A 25,092-nucleotide genomic window follows, 5' to 3' on the forward strand; every position below is an offset into this window, starting at 1 on the left:
GCATTTTCTGCTTCTCACAATCCAAGTAATCCCAAACACATTCAGGGATGTTGAGGTCTGGACTCTAGGGTGGTCAAAAGCTTCAATTACAGCTCTGAGTAAAGGCTTCCTGACCGCTACACATCCTTTCAGACCCATAGTGTTGAGTTGTCTTGTCACAGTGGAAGGATGGACAGAAACACCTGTGGATGTTTTCAGATCTGAAGCAGCTTGATTTTCTCTTCTCGCTCAAAGATGAAAGCTTTAAGTGCTGTTTGGGGACAGTTTTGGTGTTGACCAGGTCTTGCTAATTTTCTCTAGATCTTTAGCTCTTAAACTTTTTTGAACTCCAGTTTTGGACACTTTCATTTTGTCACTCATCTCCTTCCTTATATAAGTGGATTATCATATTTAGTCTCCTAAAAACATCTCCTGGAATATATCTTCTGAAAATGCAACTAACTTCTGAGACAGAACTTTGGAGGTGTGGAAAAACATCCCTGCAGATTTCTTTGAAAAACTGAAAGCAGGTCTGCCGAAAAGAGTGGAAACTGTAAAAAAGATGAAGGGTGGAAACATTAAATACCGAAATATTTCATATTATATTTAGTGGCTGAGGCTTCTTTCTGGAAGTCCAAAGAGGCCGTAAGGTAGTTATAATTTTCTGGCTAGTTATTTTGAGATATCGAGTTAATTATCTTGTTATCTCAAGATAACAAGTTAATTAACTCCTTAAGATAGCAATCCAGAAAATTACAGCAACAGCTCATGGCCTCTCTGGACTGTTTAGTCCATTTTGAATGGAGATTAAATAAATGAAGTGTAGTCTCTGACTTTTGCACATTTCGTATGTATAAACATACATATAAATAAAATACACTTACACCTATCATGCACTTCGCAGGTTCACGGTCACTGATTTGCAGCACAGTTTATAAGCCCCCCACAAGGGACTGTGGGTATTACTTTAATGGTATATCATTCTCAGCTCAGCAGTGACGCTGACATGATGAAGTTGGAGTTCCTGAGCACAGGAATTATGAACGTCCACTCTAAAGTGATGCCCACTGCAACCACATTAGGAGCATGTGATGCAGCGCACTGGTTAACGTCTAGCACTGATTTGTGTGAGGCTCTGAAGCCGAGTGCAGGTCTGAGCATGCTCAGTAGCGCTGTAACTGTTTCTCCTGCTCCTGTTTGTATTGCATCATCTCTCTGAGCTCAGCTTCTACACACCCTGCCTAGCCCAAATCCTTCACACAGTCCTCCTTACTGTGTGTGTGTGTGTGTGTGTGTGTGTGTGTGTGCTGCTGGAGTGATCATGCTGTCATGCTTTGCTTTGGTGTTCTACATGAAATAAGACCTGGTGACTGACAGGCATACTACAGTGTTGATAAGGCTGGATGAGGATATTTTTAATCGTGGAGATTGATTTCAGAGCTCTGAGATGTTTTCAGGAACATCAGGTGGTCTTCAGATCATTCGTTCAAAACAGCAGACCACAATTGTTCTAGTTCAAACGTATTTTTGTTGTTCTTTGAAGGGTCACACTGAGGAACCAGAACTACCTCAATAGGGAGGAAAACAGTGAAATAAGTAAAATAAGCAATACATAAATAATACAGTATCTAAAAACTGCAGATAATAGAGAAACTGCATTATAGCTTAAAGGCAGTTTAATAATACACAGATCAGGCATAACATTATGACCACCTGCTTGTTTCTACGCTCATTGTCTATTTTATCAGCTCCACTTACTATATAGGTGCACTTTGTAGTTCTACAGTTACAGACTGTAGTCCATCTGTTTCTCTGCATACTTTGTTAGCCCCCTTTTACCCTGTTCTTCAGTGGTCAGGACCCCCATGGACCCTCACGGAGCAGGTACTATTTGGGTGGTGGATCATTCTCAGCACTGCAGTAACACTGACGTGTTGGTGGTGGGGTGTTAGTGTGTGTTGGGCTGGTCTGAGTGGATCAGACACAGCAGTGGTTTTTTTTTTTATTGCATGTTTCAATCATTACGACGTGAACAAAGTCATTCAGAGTGGTTTGATGTGAGATGGTTCACTGTAGAGAAGCTTACAGACTCTGATTTCTTTAAAGTGGTCACCAGGGGTCACAGTGTCTATAGCCATTTTAGTTACTATCTGAAACCACACACTTACACAAGCCTTCTGAGTGTTTGAATGTAATGATGATGGTAAATTAGTGGTAAATGTGAAGAATAAAAGTTTCCTTTGGGAACTATTTTGCCTTATTTTGATCATTTTCCTGCTGTAAACACACTAAACCTGGCAATTAAGTGCTGAGCTGAATCAGGTGTGTACGAGTAGGAAAATCACCAAACAATGCCAGAACCCTACATTAAACGCTTCAGATGTCTGGTTCCTATCAACACCACTGTGAACGATTCTGCCTCTGTAAGTTTCTCTAGAACAGAGCATTTTACATCAAACCACTCTGAATGACCCAACGGTCCAATCCTATTTCTTATTTTAACCCCCTACTCCTTGTTTTCGAGTGTCACTTTGCCCCTTGGAACTGAGTTAAGCAACCTCACTGCTGGGCTTTAGTCACATTTCGGGAATCATATGCCTTCAAAGAGGGGATGCGACAATTATCTACCATTTCCTACCCCTGATTCTTCAGTGATAGGAAGCTGAAGTCAGATATTCGGCAACTTCTTGTTCGAATTTTTTGTTCCACCTTAAATGGTGGACCAGGAAATTTAGCTAGCTGGCAACCGAGATATCAACAAACTACTTGTGATTTATTATGCCTATTATGAAGAAAAGGGCCATTATACATTGAAACGACGTTAAACTAAGACCATACAGTGGTTATTGTAATTTTTAACGGAGAAAATTCTCCCATTTGTGGGTGTCTTTGGTCACTCGCACAGCCATCTTGCCAGTTTTTCTTTTTTTCTCATAACACTCTGTTTGGAATGTGCCTTTGAAAAACCTCCCTTTGCAGGGCCATGTAGCCCTAACACTAACCTATCTCAACAAAAATCAGGACACCCTGCCCCTAGGCTTGAATGTGCAAAACGGAGGGCTAGGGCTAAGTGGTAGTGGTGAAGGGTGAAATAGGATTGGGCCTTTGTTTAACATCTCAATCATTTAGTTATCTGAAATTTTGAAAAATCAGTGGAATTCCCCTTTAAAATGTGTACTCAGGCATGTCAAACTGGGGACAGAGATTAGCGTTTATCCTCATCTAACGCTCTGAATTCAGTTCATGAAGGCTTTGCTTTGCTAAAGAGCTGAATCAGGTGTGTTTAATGAGGCAGTGAACTGAAGTCTGCAGTGTTTCGGCCCACGAGGACTGGAGCCTGACATGCTTTAGAGGATGATTTAGAAAATTAACAAAATGCAAATATGCAAACATCTGCGCATGACTGTATATTATGTTCCATAATACATCTTTTATTTGGATCTAAGAATTTTTTTTAAACTCAATATCAGTTCAGTAATATTATCATTAAGACTTGGACACAGATGGAAACGGACAGTTTGTTGATGAGCATCTTGTTCAAGGCTCGGTCAGGAACCCGTGTGGAACGCTGGCTTTTGCTCTTGGTTTCTCTACATCGTCAGCGCCTCCCAACATGCTTACATGTACCTTTATTACGCTTTATTATTAAACATTAATCTAATCCAGAAAGCAGATGCGGCGCCTTTTCAGCTCCGGTTCCCGGCTGGGGCTTTAAAATATGCTTGACAGCTCTCACAATACGCCACAGACATCAACAGCAGTAATTTGCGTGATTAATTTTAATTTGCATGCTTTGCATAGAGACATCTGTTTCATTAATTAAATTCATTAACTCAGCAGCCCACCGTCCAGTGCACACCTGAGTCAGAGCAACATCAGCACAGCTTCTCCGGCTCTGAGACGGCAGTCGGCAGCGCTTAACAGCATCTGATAAATAATGCAGTATCCATATGAGCAAGGGCAAAGGTCAACTGGAAAGAAATAGGGGGTGGGGTGTCGGATCAGCTGCTGTGTCCTGATGCTCGTTCTGCATAAAGGCCCCCAGGCCAAACATTAGAACTCTTAGCTGTCGACAGCCAGTCATTCACTTTAATATTAGGACAGAATATTAGGTGGATCAGATGTTTTGCTGGAATAAGTGTATAAAAGGTAATAAATGAGAGAGAGAGAGAGAGAGAGAGAGAGACTGATAGTTTATATGGGCTGGGAGAGAGAGAGAGAGAGAGACTGATAGTTTATATGGGCTGGGAGAGAGATGATTATGAGGAAGGTTACAGGGCCTACATCATGGAAAACCATCATTTTTAAACACTGTGTCCACTCACTGTCCACTCTTGAACACTCCTACCTTGTCGGTCCACCTTGTAGATGTAAAGTCAGAGACGACAGCTCATCTGCTGCTGCAGTTTGTGTTGGTCATCCTCTAGTCCTTCATCAGGGGTCGCAGGACGCTGCCCACAGGACACTGTTGGCTGGATATTTTTGGTTGGTGGACTATTCTCAGTCCAGCAGTGACACTGAATGGTTTAAAAACTGTCTGATCCACTCAGCTCAGTGCAACACACATTAACACACCACCACCACATTAGTGTCACTGCAGTGCTGAGAATGATCCACCACCCAAATAGTACCTGCTCTGTAGTGGTCCTGACCACTGAAGAACAGGGTAAAAGGGAACTACAATGCGCACATGTGATAAGTGGAGCTAATAAAATGGACAATGAGTTTAGATACAAACAGGTGCAATAAATGTGAATAGAATGTAAATACAGTTCTAGTTCAATAAAGTCATACGACCCCTAAAATGTTTCCACTTTTGCTATGAATCATAACAGAAGGCAGCAGGTTCTAGTGGACTGGCGAAGAACATTAAATGGACATTTCCTGGACCACTCAGCTACTGTGTTCTTTCTCCGTGCTCTTATTATGTAATATATAGCCATAAAATTAAAGGCGACGTTGCTCAGTATTTAAGTTATTCTCTGTAAACTTGGCTCATACTTGATGTTTTTAATGGGTGTGCCACAGTTCTGTTGACCTGTGCCGAGATGATGGAAACACCTTTATTTGCATATTTTCTGCAGCATTTCACTTGTTCATTGGAAGTTGATTCATCAGCTTGATTGAAACCTGGTTATTATCAAAACACACCTTGTATCTTCCGAATGGCTGAATGTACGTCTGTGTAACAAATGAATTCCAGGTGATTTTGGAATATTTCATTTGGTCCATTTATCATGAAATGCTCACACAATGTAAAGGCAACTGCCCTTTAACACCAAATGGTGTTACACACAAGCTGTAAGAAACTGGCATGAGGTTTAAACGTCACAGCGATGAAACGGTCCTCAGCCGTCCACTCTAAAGAGGGGAGACTGTCAGCATGAACAGGCCAGAGGCAGCAGGTCTGATAGAGCAGTCACTTTATTGAAGGGAAGAGCATACAATTCATCATCTGTACAGTATTTAACAAGCACTCCTTCAAGGCCTGTTCCCAGATCAGCGGGTGAGACTCTGCAGCGTGAGAGACAATGATGGCGAGAGAGAGAGAGAGAGAGAGAGAGAGAGCGGTCCGGCAGAGCGGAGACACGGTGCACACGGCTCCATCACAGAGGTAATGCGTTTGAGAGGAGAAACAATAATGATGGTGATAATAATAAAACACTGCAGGCTAATCCAATGCTAGCATTCAGCTCCTGTACTCACAAAGCATCTTTAAAACACAAACACTGATTTAGGATCAGATGAGTTGTTGTATAGGGCCACACGAAACCGATCCAGGAACAGCCCTCTAGTACGGAGACTGCTTGTGAACATGAGTCACATGGGCAGAACACTGAGGCAATGGCAGAATCCAAAACAGTGGCCGTGTAGTGCACCTATGTAACGCACCATCCATATATGTGCACGATATACACTCACTGGCCACAGGTACACCCACCATTTATCCACACTCGTCCATTTTTTCAGGTCCACTTTCTATACAGGTGTGCCTTGTAGATCGACAGTTACAGACTGTAGTACTGTTGTATAATAATAGCCCTCCTGTACACCAACATCCAGAAACTGGACACTGCTGAAGAACTAGAGAATGACTAACGCTGGGTTAAGGGTTTCCTGTGGAAGTACGTGATTTAGCAACAAGCAACAAATCAATCTACAATTTTATGCAATAAATTATGTCATGGACAATGAATTCCTATGCAAAAGTCTGAACACCCCCTGTGAAATTACATGATTTTGAAGTGAAAATAAGAGAACATACGTAAAATCTGCCCAATCTCTGCAAATTTAAGAGCACAATTTCTATTTATTTGTGGAGTTTGGAAGTCCAAGCAAACATTTGAGAAATGTATATATATATATATATATATATATATATATATTGCTGCTGTCTGAAAAAAACCTTGTTTCTCCATTTTTGTTGTTTTTCAGTTTTTGACATAATTTTGAAAATACCTGTTGCCCTTTACATTGTATGTAAATTTCATGATGAATGGACTAAAAGAAATGACCCAAAATGACTTGGAACATATTCTGGTTCCACTGATTTACATTGAAAGCAAAGTGTGTTTTTTCCTTCTCCTGTAAAGTTACCAAGGTTTTCTTCTGACAACAGCGATATATATAATGTGCCATAACTTTTGCACAGGCCACCTTTTATGTGTTTTTCCCCCATTATGTTAAGTTCAGTGCATTTTAATGCTCAGTTCCTGCTTACTTGCAGAAGTGCGTTCTCTGTAGAGCAGTGTTTCTCAAAGCGGTCCCTGATTTTTTGATGTGTGGCAAGTTAGGGGCAAAAATTTGGACCATTTGGGGGCCCTAAGGACCGCTGTAGATGACGTTACCTTACTTTCAGTTAGAAATTCAACAAACCATGTCATTTGACCAGGGATGTTCAAACTTCTGCACCTACCTGTAGACGACTAGTGTGTGTATAAACATCTTCACATCTACAAGGCCGAACGACAAGGCAGGTGTTTCTAATAAAGTGGACAGTAAGTGCAGTAAGTGTACCAGCACAACACTTACTAAAATACCAGTGCTGCTGCACTGAGAATGATCCAGCACCCAAATAATACCTGCTCTGTGGTGGACTTGTGGGGGTCCTGACCATTGGGCAACACAGTAAAGAGGTCAAATTATGCAGAGAAAGAGGTGGAACTACAGTCTGTAACTGCAGAGCTGAAAGGTGCACCTATACGTCAAGTGTACGAGTGTAGATGTAGGTGTGCCTAATAAAGTATCTAGTGACTTTATATACCCTTTGTAGGGCACTACGAAGTGAGCAAGGAGCATTTTTGCTCGTAGCCAGTGTGTTCACACCCTCCCAGCGCAGCGGCCATCCAGGGTGTCCATGCGTTCTGTTTCCGAGGTAAAGAAAGGCAGGCGCCTTCTGATGATCCGAGAAAAAGAAAAACACAAACGTACATACAAACAACAAAATAAAAACAAAAAACGGGAAAACAGAACACCCTGAATCACAACCAGGGCTTTAAGTGACTTTGTTTTGGGGCTTGACATAAATTAATACATTCCAGATCTAGTTATATAAAATAAACAGTAACATCTTACTATGGAATATTTCCTTTAAAAATGACTTTCTTTTTTTCTTCTTTGTTTTTTTTTTTTCCTTTTTCAAAATAAAACCCACCTCATGCTATATTGATAATCTACATACAACATTCACACTGTATTTACAATTATGTGCAGGTCCGTGAGGCCGGATGCTCGCAGATGGGGCCATTCGTTAAAAAGGAAACATTAGCAGGCTCGTTTAATGTGTATGTCTGTCCCTCTGTACACCAGTAGCTTATTTGCCCGCTGACAAATCTGTTGGCTTACGAACGCAAGGACACCATCCTGCCTAGTGTGTGTTTCACAGCACAATAACCTCCAAACGCTCCTGTTGCTCCTCCAACAGGTTACAGAAGCACATACACGCACGCCGCAGTAACGTCAACGCTTCTTTCCAGCCCCTCTTTCTCCGTGAAACCCCTCCGTGAAGAGCAACATGTGTTTTAGTCTGGTTCAGTGTAGTTGAGTGTTCATGTGTCTGTTGTCCTTTGAGAAGCAGTCGTATGCGTACGTGTGATTTTAGCATATGTTTTGAAGAGTTGGCACCTGTCCCCCTTCAGGTACGTCTGAAAATAAATAACAATAACCAAAGCAGCCCGATTGAGAGTTTAAAAATGCTACAGTTACAGAAAGTTGCTGCCGCACCTGGTATGATTGCATAATTACTGTAACCTCTGCAAAAGCATAGTGCTGAATCCCTGAATACTGATGTAGTGTTTCCATATGGAGAGGGAGAGAAACAAAGCAAGAGAGAGAGGAAACAGAGGCAGAGTGAGATAAGGGAGACAAATAAGAGTGTAAAAAAAAAACATCAATCTGAATTTTGGAGTGGTGGAAATGATTATAAATGATTCTAATAATATTCAATAAAGTTTGAGCTCGTTTTTTTAGTTATTTGGAAAAAGGAAATCCAACTAAAAGAGAACGTCTGTGGTGTTGTTTTTACGGTCTGTGTGATGGTTTGCTCAGTCGCATTAGGGTATTCGGTGTGATACCTAATTGTACTTAAACAGGGCTCCAAACTGGTTTGAGGAGAAAACGGAAGCAAAATTTTGCTAAAAACAAAATGCAACTGAAATCAGTTCTGAAGTTCCAGGGTAACAAAGTGTAAAACACATGTTTGTATTATACTAAAATTCAGCTGAACATCTGTCAGGAGAAAAAAAGGCAGAAATATAATCAAACACAGCTGAAAAATCACCCATCAGTCCTATTTAAACTCTATGTGGGCGTGGCCTAATATGCTAATGAGTATGCATGATTGACAGCCATGAGTCTAACATGCTCAACCTGCACTGAAACAAAACTAAACACAAAAGCGTGAGTGGAAAGAGGCTCTACATAGCGATATATATTTTATATATATATATATATATGTATATATAAAAATTTATATAAGATTTTGGGACAATGGTCAGCTGCTGAACTCAAATGATACAGAAAAAAAATCTAGATTAAAAACGTTTTTTGGGGACAGAGAAAGTACAGGTCATGTTTTCCCCACTGTGTTCAGTCTTAAAGAAGGTAACGTTCTTATTGACTTTCCTGCTGGATGTGTGGCCAGTGAATTGTGGCATGGCCGGTTGACCAAACAAACAGACAAATGGATGTTCTTGACAGTTCAGTTGTGCTTGCTAGTTTAGCTTTCGCTTGGTGTTTAGCTTTCTCCCGCTAAGCTTCTCCAACTTGAACAGAGAGAAGAGATGATTGGGGAACATAGAGAACACTGTGTGGGCTGGACAAACCTCATCAGCCTTGTGATTGGTGGGTATCTAGTTTACATACGCACTAGCCAAGATTAGGACTGCCCAGTTTACATCGAAAGAGGAGAATGTTGGCAAAATACCAATCAGCCATTTATTGGTCATTGGGATGTTATTCATAGGACATCCTGTGTACATGTATATTGTGTGCCCACAAGAACGAGGTTAGGTTCCCTGGGGCTTCAACTGTTGGGGAACAGAATCGTTATTTTGAAGTTTAGCAATGTTAATTTTTTATTCAATGTAGCCCACAAACCATATGATTTATTACCTCCAAACTCCCAAATGTTTTTGGAACATCATGTCAAGCATGATTTTGTCAATGAATAATTTTATAGTTTTATATAACATGCATGTGAAATTTTTGTGCTTAGGCTATAGATTTGACCTGTAAGTAGACAACAGCTCTGCTGTGCTCTCACATGATTTGTTTTGTATCGTGTCATAATGTGAAAAACCATTTATACAGCTAGAAGTCTATGCATATTTAAATGGGGAATTTAACACTGACACTGTATTTGGACTTAGTTTGATCATAACAACCTTTGGTGAATAATATTGTGGAGCAATTTACTAATTCTCAACTGCCGCGTCTAACAGCTTTCCTACTGTTTTCCTAGGCCTGCCTGTAACCTGCGAAAAAGCAATGGAATTGGCAACTTTCGGTTTTGCTCTGACTGGTTTAGGAATGTTATGTTGGGATAAACGCAAAACGTAAATCTTAAAATAGTGGTGCTCCTCTAAGTGAACTGAACGATTTATTTTTCCAATTGTGAGGCATGCACTGCAAACACTGAATCAAATTGTGGTGAAATCTGAATCACTGAATCGTTTCATGAAGAATCTTGATCAAACTGAATCACTGTGACATCAGGGATTTACAGCCCTAGAAATGAAAGACTGAAGCGAGCTCCAGAAAGGAGGATGAATGGAGGATGAGGAAAGGCGAGCTGAGACCAGGAGAGAGTGGAGCTCAGGGACAGAACAACTACTGCAGCTATATACGGCCTGCAGTAAAGACTCAAAGCAGCTAGAGTTTCAATGGCACCAGGATGGAGAGAGTGAGAGAGTGAGAGAGTGAGAGAGAGAGAGAGAGAGAGAGAGGTTACCTGAGGTGTATTACCAAATTAAAAAAATGAAGATTTCAGGAAAAACAATACCGGTGAGCTCTGTGTGTATGAATGAATGAATATATAAGAAAATCAAACTTTGCTATTTAAAAGGGGAGAAATACAGATGATCAATCACAATAACTGAAGATCTCTCCAAAAGACTGTACCCACAATTCCACTTTTCACTCTCCACAGGCACAGCACCACTTCATTCACTCAGTTCCTAAATAACAACATCTAAAATGCTTCAAATACGACAGACAGAAGAGGAAGAAAGAAAACCAATATTGTGGAGCGACATGGAAAGGCAGAAACACTCGATTTGTGTGTGTGTGTGTGTGTGTGTGTGTGTGTGTGTGTGTGTGTGTGTGTGTGTGTGTGTGTGTGTGTGTGTGTAAGGGCTGGGGTCAGAACGGTTCTCTAAAATGCTACAACAGTACTGATTCAATTAATGCATTTTTGGTTGTGATTTGAATCAACAAGGCCAGAAGGAAACAAACTTTGAAGGAAACAGAGCTGAAATAAACGAATAATGAAGGAACACTGAATCTACTGCCTTGAAAGTCATTATTATTTCATCCTGTTCAGGCAATTTGTCACAACATTTTACCTTATATTGTTGCAGTCATAACAAAACCACATGAAGACACTGTATTAGAAGAGACAATTCACTGGTTGAGAAATGAATGGGATAGCGTGTAACATCTAACATGGCATTATTAATACAGCAAGTTTTTAAAGGGCCAGGCAACAGCCAATCGCTTTGAAGGTGTTAAGTGTGTAAAGTCCAGCCTTGTTAAGGGGATGCGCACATGCAGTAGCCAGAACAACCTGAAAAAACACATTCTTGTGGATTACTTGAGCCAAAGCTACGAACTATTTACGCTATTTTTGGTCAGATTTTATCAGTGATTTCAAATACGTTGAAACTGTCAGTCTGGGGTTTATAGATCTCTCTCCAATCATAGAGACAGGAGCCTGGTCTTGTATGAGTGGAAATAACTGCCCGGAAACATTGCCAAGACAGCCGCTGAGTGAACAGACTTTCCTGTAAGGACTCATGGGCCAGTTTCCCAAACCCAGATTAAGCCTAAGCCTAGGCGAAATTGGAATTTTAATGGTGAAACACCACCGGCATTATAATTTAGCCCAATACTCAACTTAATCCATGGCCACAAAACCGGCCCCATATTTCTACAACTTTACAGGAGAAAGAAAATTTGTTCTTAACTTTAATCTACGTGGCAGGAACAAGATTTTATTCCAAGGACATTCTTAAAAAGGTGGCAAAAGGGCCCAATACTGCACAGTGCTGTAGAAGAACTACTTTAAACTTTTTAAATAGTTTTCTTTTTGTTCTTCACACTCACAAATGTCCTTTTTTAAATGACATCACTTTGTGGACCATTTCTATTAGTAGCCTAGTGATAGAAAAGGTGAACCAGCAACCAGAAGGTTGTGGGTTCAAATTCCAGAACTGAATATATCTGGTTGTGGCCTTGGAGAAGGCTTTTTAATTCCCCACTGCTCTGCTGTTGATGCTGTGCTGCCCCCAGACTGGACATGGTAGGCATCAAAGTGACATCTTTCTTGTTGAATCAATAAAAGCACATAAAATAAAACGTAAAAATGAAATAAGTTTTCAGGTGTTTTTATGACTGCAACGATATATTACCAGTTCAGGAACTCCTGCATGCCTCACTGAAAAGACAGAGGATTCCTGTGAGGTTACTGAAAAGAGTGGTGGATCGAATTTCATGAATTTCAATTCGTCTCTCTTCAAATGATGTTTGCTGGCTCCTGTTTGACTCAAACGGTTCAAACTGATGCATTTTATAAACTCCAACACTCAGAAGTTCCCCGAGGCCGGCGAGTATGGCTGTGTGTATTTGGCTGGATCCTGTTCAGCTCGAGCTGGGCCAGCTGCCTCTCAGCGAGACCGGCTCTCTGCTCTGCGTTACAGAGTTGAAAAGGAGCATATGGCGGACTGAGGTATACCTGGTTCAGGGAGGTCTATGCTTGATCTGATGCAGCGCTGTGAAATGATTCCTCAGTAGATCTGACTACTGTGTGTGTGTGTGTGTGTGTGTGTGTGTGTGTGTGTGTGTGTGTGTGTTTGTGTGTTGAGCAGTAGTACACTGGACATTCAGAAGCGGTTTCTTATTGGCATTACAATAATCATTCATAGAAACACGCCAAGAAAAAAAAAAGCAAATATAGTTTAAAGAGTGATGCCCTTTTTATACTAAAATCAATGTTTTTTTTTCTTGTGATAAAAGTTTTCACTCTTTAAAAAGAAAAAGAAAACAAAGAAACCATAAACGTCAGCGAGTCTTCCGCTTGTAGAAAAAAACAGTTGTGGTGCAAACGGCGACTTCCGTGAGCCTCCATTGTGAAGGTCCTTTGTGTGTGAGTTTTTTGATCAGTTTTCAAGTGTTTTCTTTTTCTCTCCAGAAGTGCACGGGAGTCTACAATGAGTAAAGCGTCTCACACCTGGTGCTGAAGGTGCTCCTGATATACGCCAGTTCACACCTCACACAACGGTGTTGTCCTGTTGCCGGAGTCCGATTGGCTGACGATGAGCTGCATCATAGGCTGGACTCTTTGGGTGGGTAGTCCAGGTTGGTCACCATGGTGACGACGGTGAGGATGTCGTCAGGGGCGATGAGGTTGGTCTGTCGCTGCATAGTGATGATGCGTTCCTCCACACAGCCGGCGGAGAGCCGCGCCTCCGCCTCGTGATCCCAACACTCCTCTATAGTCTCAGACAGCATGGCCAGGCCCTGCCACACAGTGACGATTACACATCGTTATACTGTTATAATGACAGAATTACACTCTATTACAATGCACTGCCTCCTATTCTGCTTCTGTCGGTACTGTTTTAGAATATGTCTGCATGTATGTACTCTGCCTGGCAAAACTTTGGGGGTGCTTTCTTTTGAAATTTGTATATGACTATTTTTCCCCTAAATAAAGATTTGATCGTTTTCTTTTCCACACTGTTAGGGATGCCCTGATACCATGTTTTTCCTTGCGATACGGTACCTGATCCTCAAGTATTTGCTGAAACTGAGTACTGATACCAATACTAACTTTATTTAATCTAACATCCCGTTTGGTGTCTATAAACACTAATGTTCATATATATATATATATATATATATATATATATATATATATATATATATATATGTACAAGGTTTGCAGGTACTTTTTTGGAGATGCAAGATTAAGTACGACTGTTTCTGTAAGTTAACAGCAGCCACTTCACTTTTAATATGAACCACATTTGACAACCGAAGTTCTGGTGCTAAATATTGTTTCATATCTGAATTTCTAAAGTCGCGCTTAGATCTTCAAGCGTCTGACTCTGCTTGAGGTCAGTAAAAAGTCACCCATGCTACCAGTATCAGTTGTTGAGTCGGAATTTCGGCCTCATGCATGAAACAGGCCCCAGACCACTGATCTGATGCAGTTAACTGAGGCCACACCGCAGGCTGTGCTAAAAGAAACAGAAGCAATGCTGAAGACTAAACCCAGGCTAAAGGATACTGTTTCCAAAGAGACTGAATGTTCCTTCCATACATCTCTCAATGGACAACAACCTGGACTATCATTAACTCAGGCTGCAACTGACTACCCAGTGAGAGATGCGATGTTGCTGCAAGACATGTGACAGCCTGACTAGACGGGCAGATAAAGGGAATAATGTTAGTTATAACGTGATAAGTGCCACAAGTGTGTATAAAATGCGTCTTCGTCATGAGGAACATGAGATGCATCACTCAATGTGGAAAGTATTATCCAGCCAATAGTCCAAAGGTGGTTTTACCACCTGTAAGGTTTGAGTGCTGATGAGTGCCATCATTACAACAAGGGGATAAAATATGTGGAGTCTGGCATTATTCCCAAGTCCCACTGTCACAAATATGTGCACATATGCAATATTGTTTTCCTCCAATTTTGCAAACTGACAACAAAACTTATTTGTATTAAAAACATTTTGCCTTCAATTTGCTAGGCGTCTCCAAAGGTGTCCTCCATTTCAATCGGTTTATCACCTCAAAATATAGAGATTTTGTTTTGCTATCAATACCACTACATGAACAGTAAACCCATTTGGGTTTAGGCTTTAACAAGCTATAACACAAGAGTCTATCACCGTTGTTGGAAGAAAACCTTGTATCTCCATTTTTGACGTTTTTCAGTTTATGACATAATTTGAAAATACCTGTTGCCTTTTACATTGTATGTAAATTTCATGATGACTGGACTAAAAGAAATGACCCAAAATTACTCTGGGGGGGGGCACGTCTGTGTATCTGTGTCTCACCGTATGCTTCTGCCAGTACTCTCTCAAAGTTGGTCTGAGCTTCTTGTGTACAACGACTTCCTGCATGTCCTCTAATGACGGGTGCTGCCCCACCTCCTCTTCAAATGGCAATGCGTATTCATCCACCGGACCTAAAAACACACACACACATACACACACACACACACACACACAGCTCTGTCAGCCCTGTCTGTGCATGTGTGCTTTGGGGGTGTGAAGGGCAGGTCAGTAGGATCATGTTCTGTGTGGTAAGCACTAATTTCACACACACAGCTTCCCCCCCCTCTTCAGTGTCCCTCACAGATCCTCACAACACTCATAGTCATTCTGTATTAAGAGTTGAGGACTTGGACTATTGATACTACAGGGTGTGGAAATAGTGCATATGTATGCTGATATACAGTACTGTGCAAACATCTTAGGCAGCCAAGAACACAGTTTAAAACTATTTAACTCAGTAGGTCATTTTTGCGAATACAAACACTATGTGACGGTATAATTTGGGCAGCCAAAACATTCAAACAATTAATCGAAATGACATTATTTTGTGTGTTTTGTGTAATTAATAGTACTGTTTTGCGATGAATCAGATGTGCCTTATTTGACTTTAAAGAAAGATTTTCTTGCTATATGATTAGACAAAATGTATCTATTACTTTAAACAGTTCATTAACATGAATTTTATCATGTTTACGCAGGATTTGCATGAACCTGAACATAAAGTTTTGTGATGTAAATAGAATAAACACAGTTTCCAATTTTAAATCACTGGCATGTAGTGAGAGCAATAGTGGCTTCATATTTCAGCTCTTCTGTGATTGTTGTCCTCTTGCTCTTATTCAGCTATGTTATGTCTTTTTTCGAAGGGAACTGCAGCTTTTCACTTTAAAACTGCTTTGTTAACCCACCAAATTACTGATATTGTCACCATATTGTGTTTTGCCTATAAGTGATGCTTCAGACAGTGCTAAATTCACAGCATTGCAGTAGCTGGAAATGGCTTTGGTTTTATCAAAATTCATCAATGGAACCTTCCATTTAAAAGTTGCATTTGAATGAGAGGCATCATTAATGGGTTAAATCACAATAAATTCAAATAAGTTTTTTAATTACTAATTACTAATAATAACGTTAATTATTAATCTTGGTTAGAAGAATTCAGTTAGAAGAACACAGGTTTGGTTCCTGACTTCTCGCTACACTCCAGCCATTGTATGGATTTGTAAATTCCCATCACACACCTGATTTAAATTAATGAAAGACTGATTAGATAAACTAGCCGTTAGATGGGAAGTGTGAATAAGAGACTTCCCATCAAAATATATTGTTTATTTGTTTACTTATTTGTATTAAATCTAATGGCAGCATTTTTAAATAAAGAAATGCTGACTTCTCTGATAAATGGTTTGAGAGAGAGTACAGGAGTGCGAATGAGAGTGTGTGTGTGTGTGTGTGTGTGTGTGTGTGTGTGTGTGTGTGTGTGTGTGTCTGTGTGTCTGTGTGTTACCGTCAGCAGCAGTGCAGCGGGATGCCAGTTCCCACAGCACGAGCCCCACAGCGTACATGTCGATCCTCAGGAAGGCGTCCCGCTGGAAATTTATAGCTCCTTCCAACACCTCCGGAGCCATGTAGCGCCGAGTGCCCACCTTAACAACACAGAAACACACATACCTTTATACACATCATCAAAAACAACAGGCAGCACTGAGAACAAAAACACACACCTTAAAGGAAGCAGTTTGTCAAAAATCTAAATCTTTGCATAATTTTATCCTGATCTTTAGGAATAAAGGGAGCTGTTGTTCAGAAAAACCTCAGTAGCTTTTCTAAAAATCAGCTAAAAGCAATCTGTTAAATCAAGTGTTCACAGTTTCCCCCCTTATTTGATGTCTGAAGTTTTTGCACCAGAGCTATAAGGCTAATGCAGCTCATATTATTGAAAGCTTATACCCACCAATCAGCATGGTGCAAACAGCTTGCCTAAATCATCAAATGCTTGCCTCAAATTGGTGGATTATGAACCTCCATTACTTGTTGGCTACATTAGCTTCATCACTTTGTGCGAAACTAAAGTCAGCAGTCTACTTCAAAAGAAAAAGACGCGTTTAAGGTAAAATGTCATCTTTTTGGCCAAAGCGATGTGGTGGTGTGAGTCATATAGTGCAGTGTGTGCTGGCTACTAAACAGAACGCCTAATGACCACCTTGGATTGTTCTGAGACCTCCCCTGACTGTGACTGGCTCCAATCACAGTATAATGTCTTTTGTGACTTCTCCATGACCACGATTTGTTCTAGTCACTGTTCTGAGACCTCCCCCTGACTGTGACTGGTTCTAATCACTGCATCAGCTGTTCTGAGACCTCTCCCGGACTGTGACTGGTTCTAATCACTGCATCAGCTGTTCTGAGACCTCTCCCGGACTGTGACTGGTTCTAATCACTGCATCAGCTGTTCTGAGACCTCTCCCGGACTGTGACTGGTTCTAATCACTGCATCAGTTGTTCTGAGACCTCTCCCGGACTGTGACTGGTTCTAATCACTGCATCAGCTGTTCTGAGACCTCTCCCGGACTGTGACTGGTTCTAATCACTACGCCAGTTGTTCTGAGACCTCTCCCAGACTGTGATTGGTTCTAATCACTGAATCAGTTGTTCTGAGACCTCTCCCAGACTGTGATTGGTTCTAATCACTGCATCAGTTGTTCTGTGACCTCCCCCTGACTGCAAATGGTTCTAATCACCATGTTGTTTGTTTTGAGACCTCCCCTTGACTATGATTGGTTCTAATTACAATGTTGTTTGTTTTAAGACCTTCCTCTGACTGTGACTGGTTCTAATCCCTGCTAGGTTTGCTCTGAGACCTCCCCTTGACTGTGATTGGTTTAAATCACTGCGCCAATTGTTTAGAGACCTCCACCAGACTGCTAATGGTTCTAATCACCATGTTGTTTGTTTTAAGACCTTTTTGACTGAGACTGGTTCTAATCGACGCATTGTTTGTTTTGAGACCTTGTTGTGAAATGTTCTTCACATGGTTCCCTGCGTCTCTGCATGGAGCGGCCCTCTGAGGGTGCTGAGTTTCAGAAAGATGTAGACAGAGCTCTTCTTAAGTAAACTATATATATATATATATATATATGTGTGTGTGTGTGTGTGTGTGTGTGTGTTGTGCTTGTATGAGAAGGAGTCCTCTGCTTGTGTAGGGGTCAGAGCTCACCTGTCCGTGTGTGTCACCTGCAGACTTTCCTGCCTCAAATTTGAGAGCAAGGCCAAAATCAGCAATGCAGGCACTCAGATTACTCTTCAGCAGTATATTCTTACTCTTAATATCCCTACGAGACAGAGAGAAACAACAAATACGCAAAAAGAAGGTTAACAAGACTACACTACAGAAATACACAGCTAATGAAGGATGGGCAGATAAAATAGCAGAAACAATAAGATCAGTTAAAACAAGTTTAATGTGTGTGCAGCCAATGAGAGAGCACCTGTGGGCAACGGCGGGCTTATGACCATCCTTCAGTCCAGGGATGTCCTCGTGCAGATATGCCAAACCTCGAGCAAAAGTCTGCGCTATGTGACACAGCTCATTCCAGGACACCACATTAGCCTTCAGGTAATCAGTCAACGAGCCCTGTCAATACATACACATGCAGACAGTCATAGGATAAGTGTGACGTAAACCACAGGTTGGAGCATAATGTGAAATACTGTGGCCACCAGGGGTCACTTATGAGCCTGTAATGAATGGCAGAAACATATGGTGCCCAAAGCTAAACAATGGTTCAATAGAATGACCTAAAAATGTCATGAGCGAGTGCACATTTGTGTGAGTATATGTTTATACATTATTATAGTAATCTGTGATGGGACACAGTTCTGTGTACAGAGTCTCCTGTGCATATTCTGGGTGTATTCTTTTATGCCTTTTTAGTTAGCGTGCACTTGTGTGTCTGTCAGTACACATTAACACCTCATTATAGAGAGCAGTGATGAGCTACAGTTAGAATTGTCCTTTTTGTGTATATCACAGCTTGCCATACGCCAGACGCTACACACTTATTTATGCAAAAAAACCATTAGGCCCAATCCCATTTCTTCTTTTTACCCCTACCCCTTGTTTTCGAGTGTCACCCTAACCCCTTGGAACTGAGTTACAAGGGGTAGTGGTTGAAATCTTGCCCTACGAAATGGGACTAAAAAAAAACAAAAAACAAAAAAAACAAAAACAAACACTGCTTCATTAACAGCTACTAGCGCTGCTCTGTTGGCGACCCGGCGCATCTTCAGAAAAAGCAGAGGAGGGTAAAGTTCAGCTCCTCACTGCTGGGCTTTAGTTACATTTAGGGCATCGTATGCCTTCAAAGAGGGGGGCAATTATTTATTATCGCCAGCCACCAATTCTTTGGTGATACGAAGCTGAAGTCAGATATTCGCCAGCTTCTTGTTCGAATTTTCCTGTTCCACCTTAAATGGTGCAGCAGTTACATTCTGGTGCTTCTGGCATCAAAACTGCTGGACTATTTAAGGTGGAGCGGGAAAGTTCGCTAGCTAGCTACCGAGACATTAGCATGCTATTAGCGATTTTTTTATGCTTGTTATGAAGAAAATAACCATAAATACACTGAAACGACATTAAACTAAGACAATACAGTGGTTATCATATTTTTTAACTGAAAATTCTCACATTTGTGGGTTTCTTTGGTCGCTCGCGCAGCCATCTTGCTGGTTTTTCTTTTTTTTTTTCCCCATAACACTGTTTGGAGTGTGAAAAACCTCTGTTTGGACAGCCATGTATCCCTAACACTTGGCCCTACCCCTCTATCTCAACAAAAATCGGGACATTCTACCCCCAGACATGAACGCGCAAAACAGAGGGCTAAGGGCTAAGTGTTAGGGGCAAGGGGTGAAATGGGATTGGGCCTTAATTACAAGTTACTCAATTTGCGGAGAAAGGGGAAAGTCAAATGTTCAAAAAATGACTGAAAGATTAAGATAAAATAGGCCTCCAAACAACTGTGCAAGAGCTGGTAGACCACCAAAACGGTCACCAAAGCATTCATTTAAAATGAAAAAATCAGAATCAGAAAAATCAAGCTTTACTGTTACTTTAAATCTGAAAAATCCAAACATGTTTCTGTCCATTCTTTAACTATGAGAAGGTAACTCAATGCTAAGGATGTGTAGTTCTCAAAAAGACCACTACTAAGAAAAGGAAAGACAAAAAAAATGCAAATCCAACAAAGAAGTTGCTGGTGGACTGGCCGCCTCAGAGAGAAGACCAGGGGTCGGCAACATGCGGCTCATCTACTGTCCTGTTGCGGCTCCACAGCAGAATTAGATTTTTAGGTAAAAATAAAATAATCCTCCTTTGCAGTAAAATAAAGCTCTGCTGATCATTCAACACAGTAAACAATAAATAAACTAACACTAAACAAACAGTCTTAAACGCTGGAGTTAATGTAGAACTGCTAATTCACCCTTTAACTCTGAAGGCTGGCGCACAGACTGCTGGTCACCATCGCAACAACAACAATCTGGCTTAGCTAGTAGCTAACGAAACGGCAAAGAGAGAGATTTAAGGCGTATATCAATAATTTGGAGCCGAATGTCCAGCTTGTTTCCTGATATGTTTAATCTACAGCAAGAAACTGTCAAACACTAAAAAGTCACAAAGCTGAACTCAGCTTCTCGTTTAGTGCAGCAGCTCTGGCGCCTCGCGCACCATTTAAGGTCGAACGGGAAAATTCTAACAAGAAGCTGGAGAATGAGAGGCTGACTTCAATGTTTAGAGACATTTTACAAGAAACTATTCCACTTTTGTGGAAAAGCTTCCTGCTGGAGATGGGAGAACAGTGACAATAGCTGAGCTAAAGCTTAAAGCAGAGCAAAGTAAGTCTGCGTTTTCGTTTATATTACATTTTTAGCCTATACTAGTACATTAGCACATACTGAGACATATTTACAGCCAAGATGATAAAAAATAAAATATTGTGGCTCCCAAGGTGGTCTGATTTTTGTTAAAAGGACAAAATGGCTCTTCTTAACATTTGGGTTACTGAACCCTGGTGTAGACTGTTCCAACTGGAAATGAAATGAAATAAAATAAAACAAAGGTTATCTGACTGCTGCACAGTACTATATTATCACCTATATACTGTGTTTGTGTCACTTTTATACCTTATGTATTAAGCTCTGAAGGGCTAGAGCTCAATGCACACAAGTTTTATGTATGTCTTTGTGTGAGTGAATACCTTCTCGTGGTAAGCTGTAATGAGCCACAGCTCGATGTCCATGCCGTTTCCTCTCTTCTCAGCTCCGATGAAGCTGAGAATGTTCTCATGTTTCATCCCACTAATACTGTAGATCTCATACTCATTCTGCCAAGACAGCTTATTCTGTGAGATAAAAAACAGGCAAAATTAAAAACCAGTTTCAACACTCTTAGCATCTTTCAGAAATGCAATTGCATGAGCTAACACCACACACACCCACACACACCCACACACCCACACACACCCAAACACACACACTCACTCCCTTTGTGTTACCTGTATGGGGAAGATTTTCACAGCCACGTATTCACTGAGTAGCTGTGCCTTCCACACGCAGCTGAAGCGCCCCCTGGCTTTAACCTCGAGCAACTGCAGTGGCTTCTGGCCCAGGAGCGGGGAGGGGGGAGTTGGCCCAGGGTCCTGCAGAAAGATGAGCAACCAGTCAACCCACACTGTGAAAAAGCACTGCGGTAAAAAGCACAACATTCACTCAACCAGTCAGATCAAACTGCCATCTACAACCTGCCATCCAAAACAGACTAAACCAATAAACACCCCTCCACCAACCAGGACACAGGTTACAGGTTGTAACCAATGACACGAGACCAATGAAAGCACAGTGCAGTGTTTGCAGTGTTGGGCATTTGAACAAGTCACTCATGTACTGCTTTTACTGAAGCAAACAAGTTGAGCACATCTTATGTTTTTCTTATATTTTATTTTTTTTCTCTAAGGGGCACTTAGGATGTACGTGGAGGTTTATGCATCAAAATTCATTTTATATGATGCTTTTTAAATCTCTTTGTCCCTTAAAGTATGTCCCACAAATATTAAAAAATGTCCCTGTGTTTTTTTCTTACTGTGCATTTAAGATTCATACACATAAAGTACCTCTGTTCTGACCTGATGCCTCAATCAAAAAGCAGTTTGGGCTGAAACACTCATAATTTTAAAGTGAATGGGCGGGGCTAAACTGCTGTAGCTGGAATAGGGCAATATATCCACATGTGTTGGTTTACATGACATCACAAAAACAATCAATTCAAAAAGGGCCTAGCTTCCATAAATAGACTGTATGGACTGGGGAGTGAATGTTTAAATACACATACCGAACTTTTTTACTTCAAAAAGCAAGGAAAGGTCAGTTTTCTTTGTTATGGGCTCTTTAACTGGGGACATATTTGATTTCCCAAAAAGAAATCCCAGAAAGAAATCCCAGAAATTCCCAGAAATGTCTACATTTTGCTTTAACAAGCTTCTGTTCCACTTTAGACCATATTGAAATAAGCATATTATAGGTGATATGATTAAAAGGCACTAATTCACATTAAAGGAGTACTAAGATTTTTACAGCACAAAAAACTCAATTGTAATAAATCATAATTGCAGTTAGAATATAAACGGTAGACCACTGCGCACCACTGTAACTTTGTAAACGTTAATTTTGGCAAAATTCAATTGTTAAAATTAAAACAAAAAATTAAAACAAAGTCATTCAGTGTGGTTTGATGTGAAATGCTCCATTCTAGAGAAACTTGCCAGTGAGTCTGAATTGTTCATAGTGGCGGTGATGGGAGCCAGATGTCAAAACAGTTTACTATTTCTAAAAGCTCCCTCATAAAAGCTTCCCATGCAAAATAGTTATGAAAACGCTGCTTTATTCTTGCGACACTGTTTCATCATAGCTTTGAAAAGGTTTCAGCCTTAAATACATTTATGTTGGAGAGGCACATGCAGGGCATTGTGAGGCAAAACAGTCCACAAAGAAAATATATATTTTTTTAACCACTATTAACCACTATTATCATCATCAACATTATCACACCATCATCAACATTACACTTTAAAAACTAAGATCACCTCACTGGTTGTTTTTAAAGGGAAAATTAAACTGACATATTTGTGTTGAAGACATTGTGACCCCTGGTTCCTATCAGCACCACTGTAAAGGAATCTGAATGACAGAAATTTTGAAAAATGGTCAGAGCTCCTCTTTCCAAATGTGGCAAATGTACATAGTTATTGGAAGTTTTTACATGTAGAATAATATGATTATCATTTGGTTTTTGTACAGCACAATATTATTAAAACTGGTAGCCATTCCATCCCTGATCATGGCACAATCTGCACACTGGAGCTGAAACTCTCTGCTCACTTCAACAGTGACAGATGCTGCGAGATGAAGCAACAGCCTCGTAGTGAGCCGTAATCTGATTTTTCTGCTACACTCGAGCCTTCAGCTTTTTCTCTCCTCATCTCACTGTGCTCCACTACCCTTTACTCCTCACTAATCAGGGAAAAGAACGAGGGGAGAGGCACGTCTCTCCAGGGACAGAGAGGCATGAGGAGAGAGAGAGTAAAAGAGAACGAGGGGTGTGCAGGGTTGGTTTGACATTGGCCAGGGTCACGTGGGCGGTAAACACGCGCAGCTACATGCTTACGTTTGACTTTTCCTGCGCTCTCAATTATTGAAGAGACTCTGAGAGCTGACAGTGGAACTGAAAAGCGCTTCAGACCCAGGAGCAGTTTCCCTGAGCCATCCTACACAAACACACAGACATTTATAAACAAAGACTTCATACAGGAGCACCGTGGCCTTTATGATACAGAACTCAAACAGACTCAGCAATGTCTGTATAGAACAGAAATCATACAGGAGAGTGTGCTCCTGCAATATTAAATTCATACAAGAACATAAAGGTTTCTCTCACAGCGTTCAGTGTCAAAGGCCCTGTGATCCAGAATTCACACAGGAACAGGAAACTCTCTTTAATACAGTATTCACAGAGAAAAAGCCAGGCTTGCAGAACACAACATTCACATTAAACACAGCCGTTTATAGATCACCACAGTTGGTGTGGATACGGGTTTGCTAGCCTGTATGCAGCGGCAAAAGAAAACTGAAAACCATCTTTCTGTTCACTCTTCACAGCCACAAAAGAAAAGAGCATGAGCATCTTCCTCCATCTTATCCCAGTATCAGTAGCATAACTGAACAGTAGAGGTCTGCTACCTGACCCATGCCTGATGGGGCCCTACAAAACAGTGTTTTGGGATGGGTTTCGGGCCGCTTCACGTATACAGTCGGGCTCGGGTTTGTTTTCTAAAGCAGTGTTCAATGTTTAATTTTCCTCAACTTGCCCAACTGGGCAAGTGGACTGAGAGTTTACAGTCTGAAAAAGAGTTTACAATTGAGTTTGCTTTTAAAAACATAAAAATGAGCTTAAATATAAAAATAAAAGCTATTAATAAAATAATTAAAACTATTGTTATTATTATTAGGGATGCAACAAAATTTCAGCCATTGAAACTTACCAGCCAAAATAGTCAAAAGTGGCACTTTTGGCTGAACATTAAAAAAAAGGCTAAAATAAAACCCAAAATATTAAGAAGGACTCAAACAAAGTACAAATAACAAATCATGTGAATGAGAAACACTGATTGGTCAGAGCAAGAAGCAGTTAAAGCAGCAGCAGATCGCCAGTGTGAAAAAAAAATACTTTCCCAATTTCTATATGGGACATTAGACGAGATTCAGAAATCTCTTATTTATGCTACGTATCAAGAGGAGATATAACATCCAAGAACTTCTACACTGCCGATTTGATACCACATAAACAGCAAACACCTTCAAACAGGAGTGCAAAGCCCCGTGAGCATGTAGATATCACTTGTAGACTGAGTTTATGAAATTAAAAAAGAAAGGAAAAAAAAGTCAAAAGTGCAAACAATAGTTAAAAGGAATTCACTGCCCTGGATGATCAGCCGTTCTCTGTTGTCAAGGAAGTTGGACTTTGTGGGCACATTTCATAGCCTACATGTTGTGGTCACTTTAGTAAATATATTTTAGGTAAACTTTTGTTGTCAGCTCGGTTTTGTCTTATTGAAAGCAGTTTTTATTAAACAGAAAATGGCTACCTTGTAGTTTTATGTTTAACACAGTAAATTAGCCCCTTTTCACAGCAGCCATAAAACAATTTCACAATTTCTGCTTGTTTTTATGGTGCGCTACGCATTTTTGTTCACTGCTAATGTTGATGGAATATATT

The 25,092-nt window shown here is 40.6% G+C and overlaps 1 protein-coding gene across 1 annotated transcript in view; it reads right to left on the reverse strand.

The window, feature by feature from the left end:
• Positions 1–7,456: 7,456 nt before the first annotated feature.
• Positions 7,457–25,092, reverse strand: part of acvr2ab (activin A receptor type 2Ab) — a 71,282-nt gene continuing 53,646 nt past the window's right edge. Inside the window, exons 5-11 of the mRNA XM_036570014.1 lie at positions 21,320–21,463; positions 21,023–21,166; positions 18,257–18,402; positions 17,986–18,100; positions 16,276–16,414; positions 14,769–14,899; positions 7,457–13,215 (exon numbers count right to left, since the gene is read on the reverse strand). Coding sequence (XP_036425907.1) covers positions 13,021–13,215; positions 14,769–14,899; positions 16,276–16,414; positions 17,986–18,100; positions 18,257–18,402; positions 21,023–21,166; positions 21,320–21,463 — 1,014 coding nt within the window. The 3' untranslated portion in view covers positions 7,457–13,020. The remainder of the gene's footprint in view (positions 13,216–14,768; positions 14,900–16,275; positions 16,415–17,985; positions 18,101–18,256; positions 18,403–21,022; positions 21,167–21,319; positions 21,464–25,092) is intronic.

Source organism: Colossoma macropomum, unplaced genomic scaffold (genome assembly GCF_904425465.1).
Source record: "Colossoma macropomum unplaced genomic scaffold, Colossoma_macropomum, whole genome shotgun sequence".
Classification (NCBI taxonomy): domain Eukaryota; kingdom Metazoa; phylum Chordata; class Actinopteri; order Characiformes; family Serrasalmidae; genus Colossoma; species Colossoma macropomum.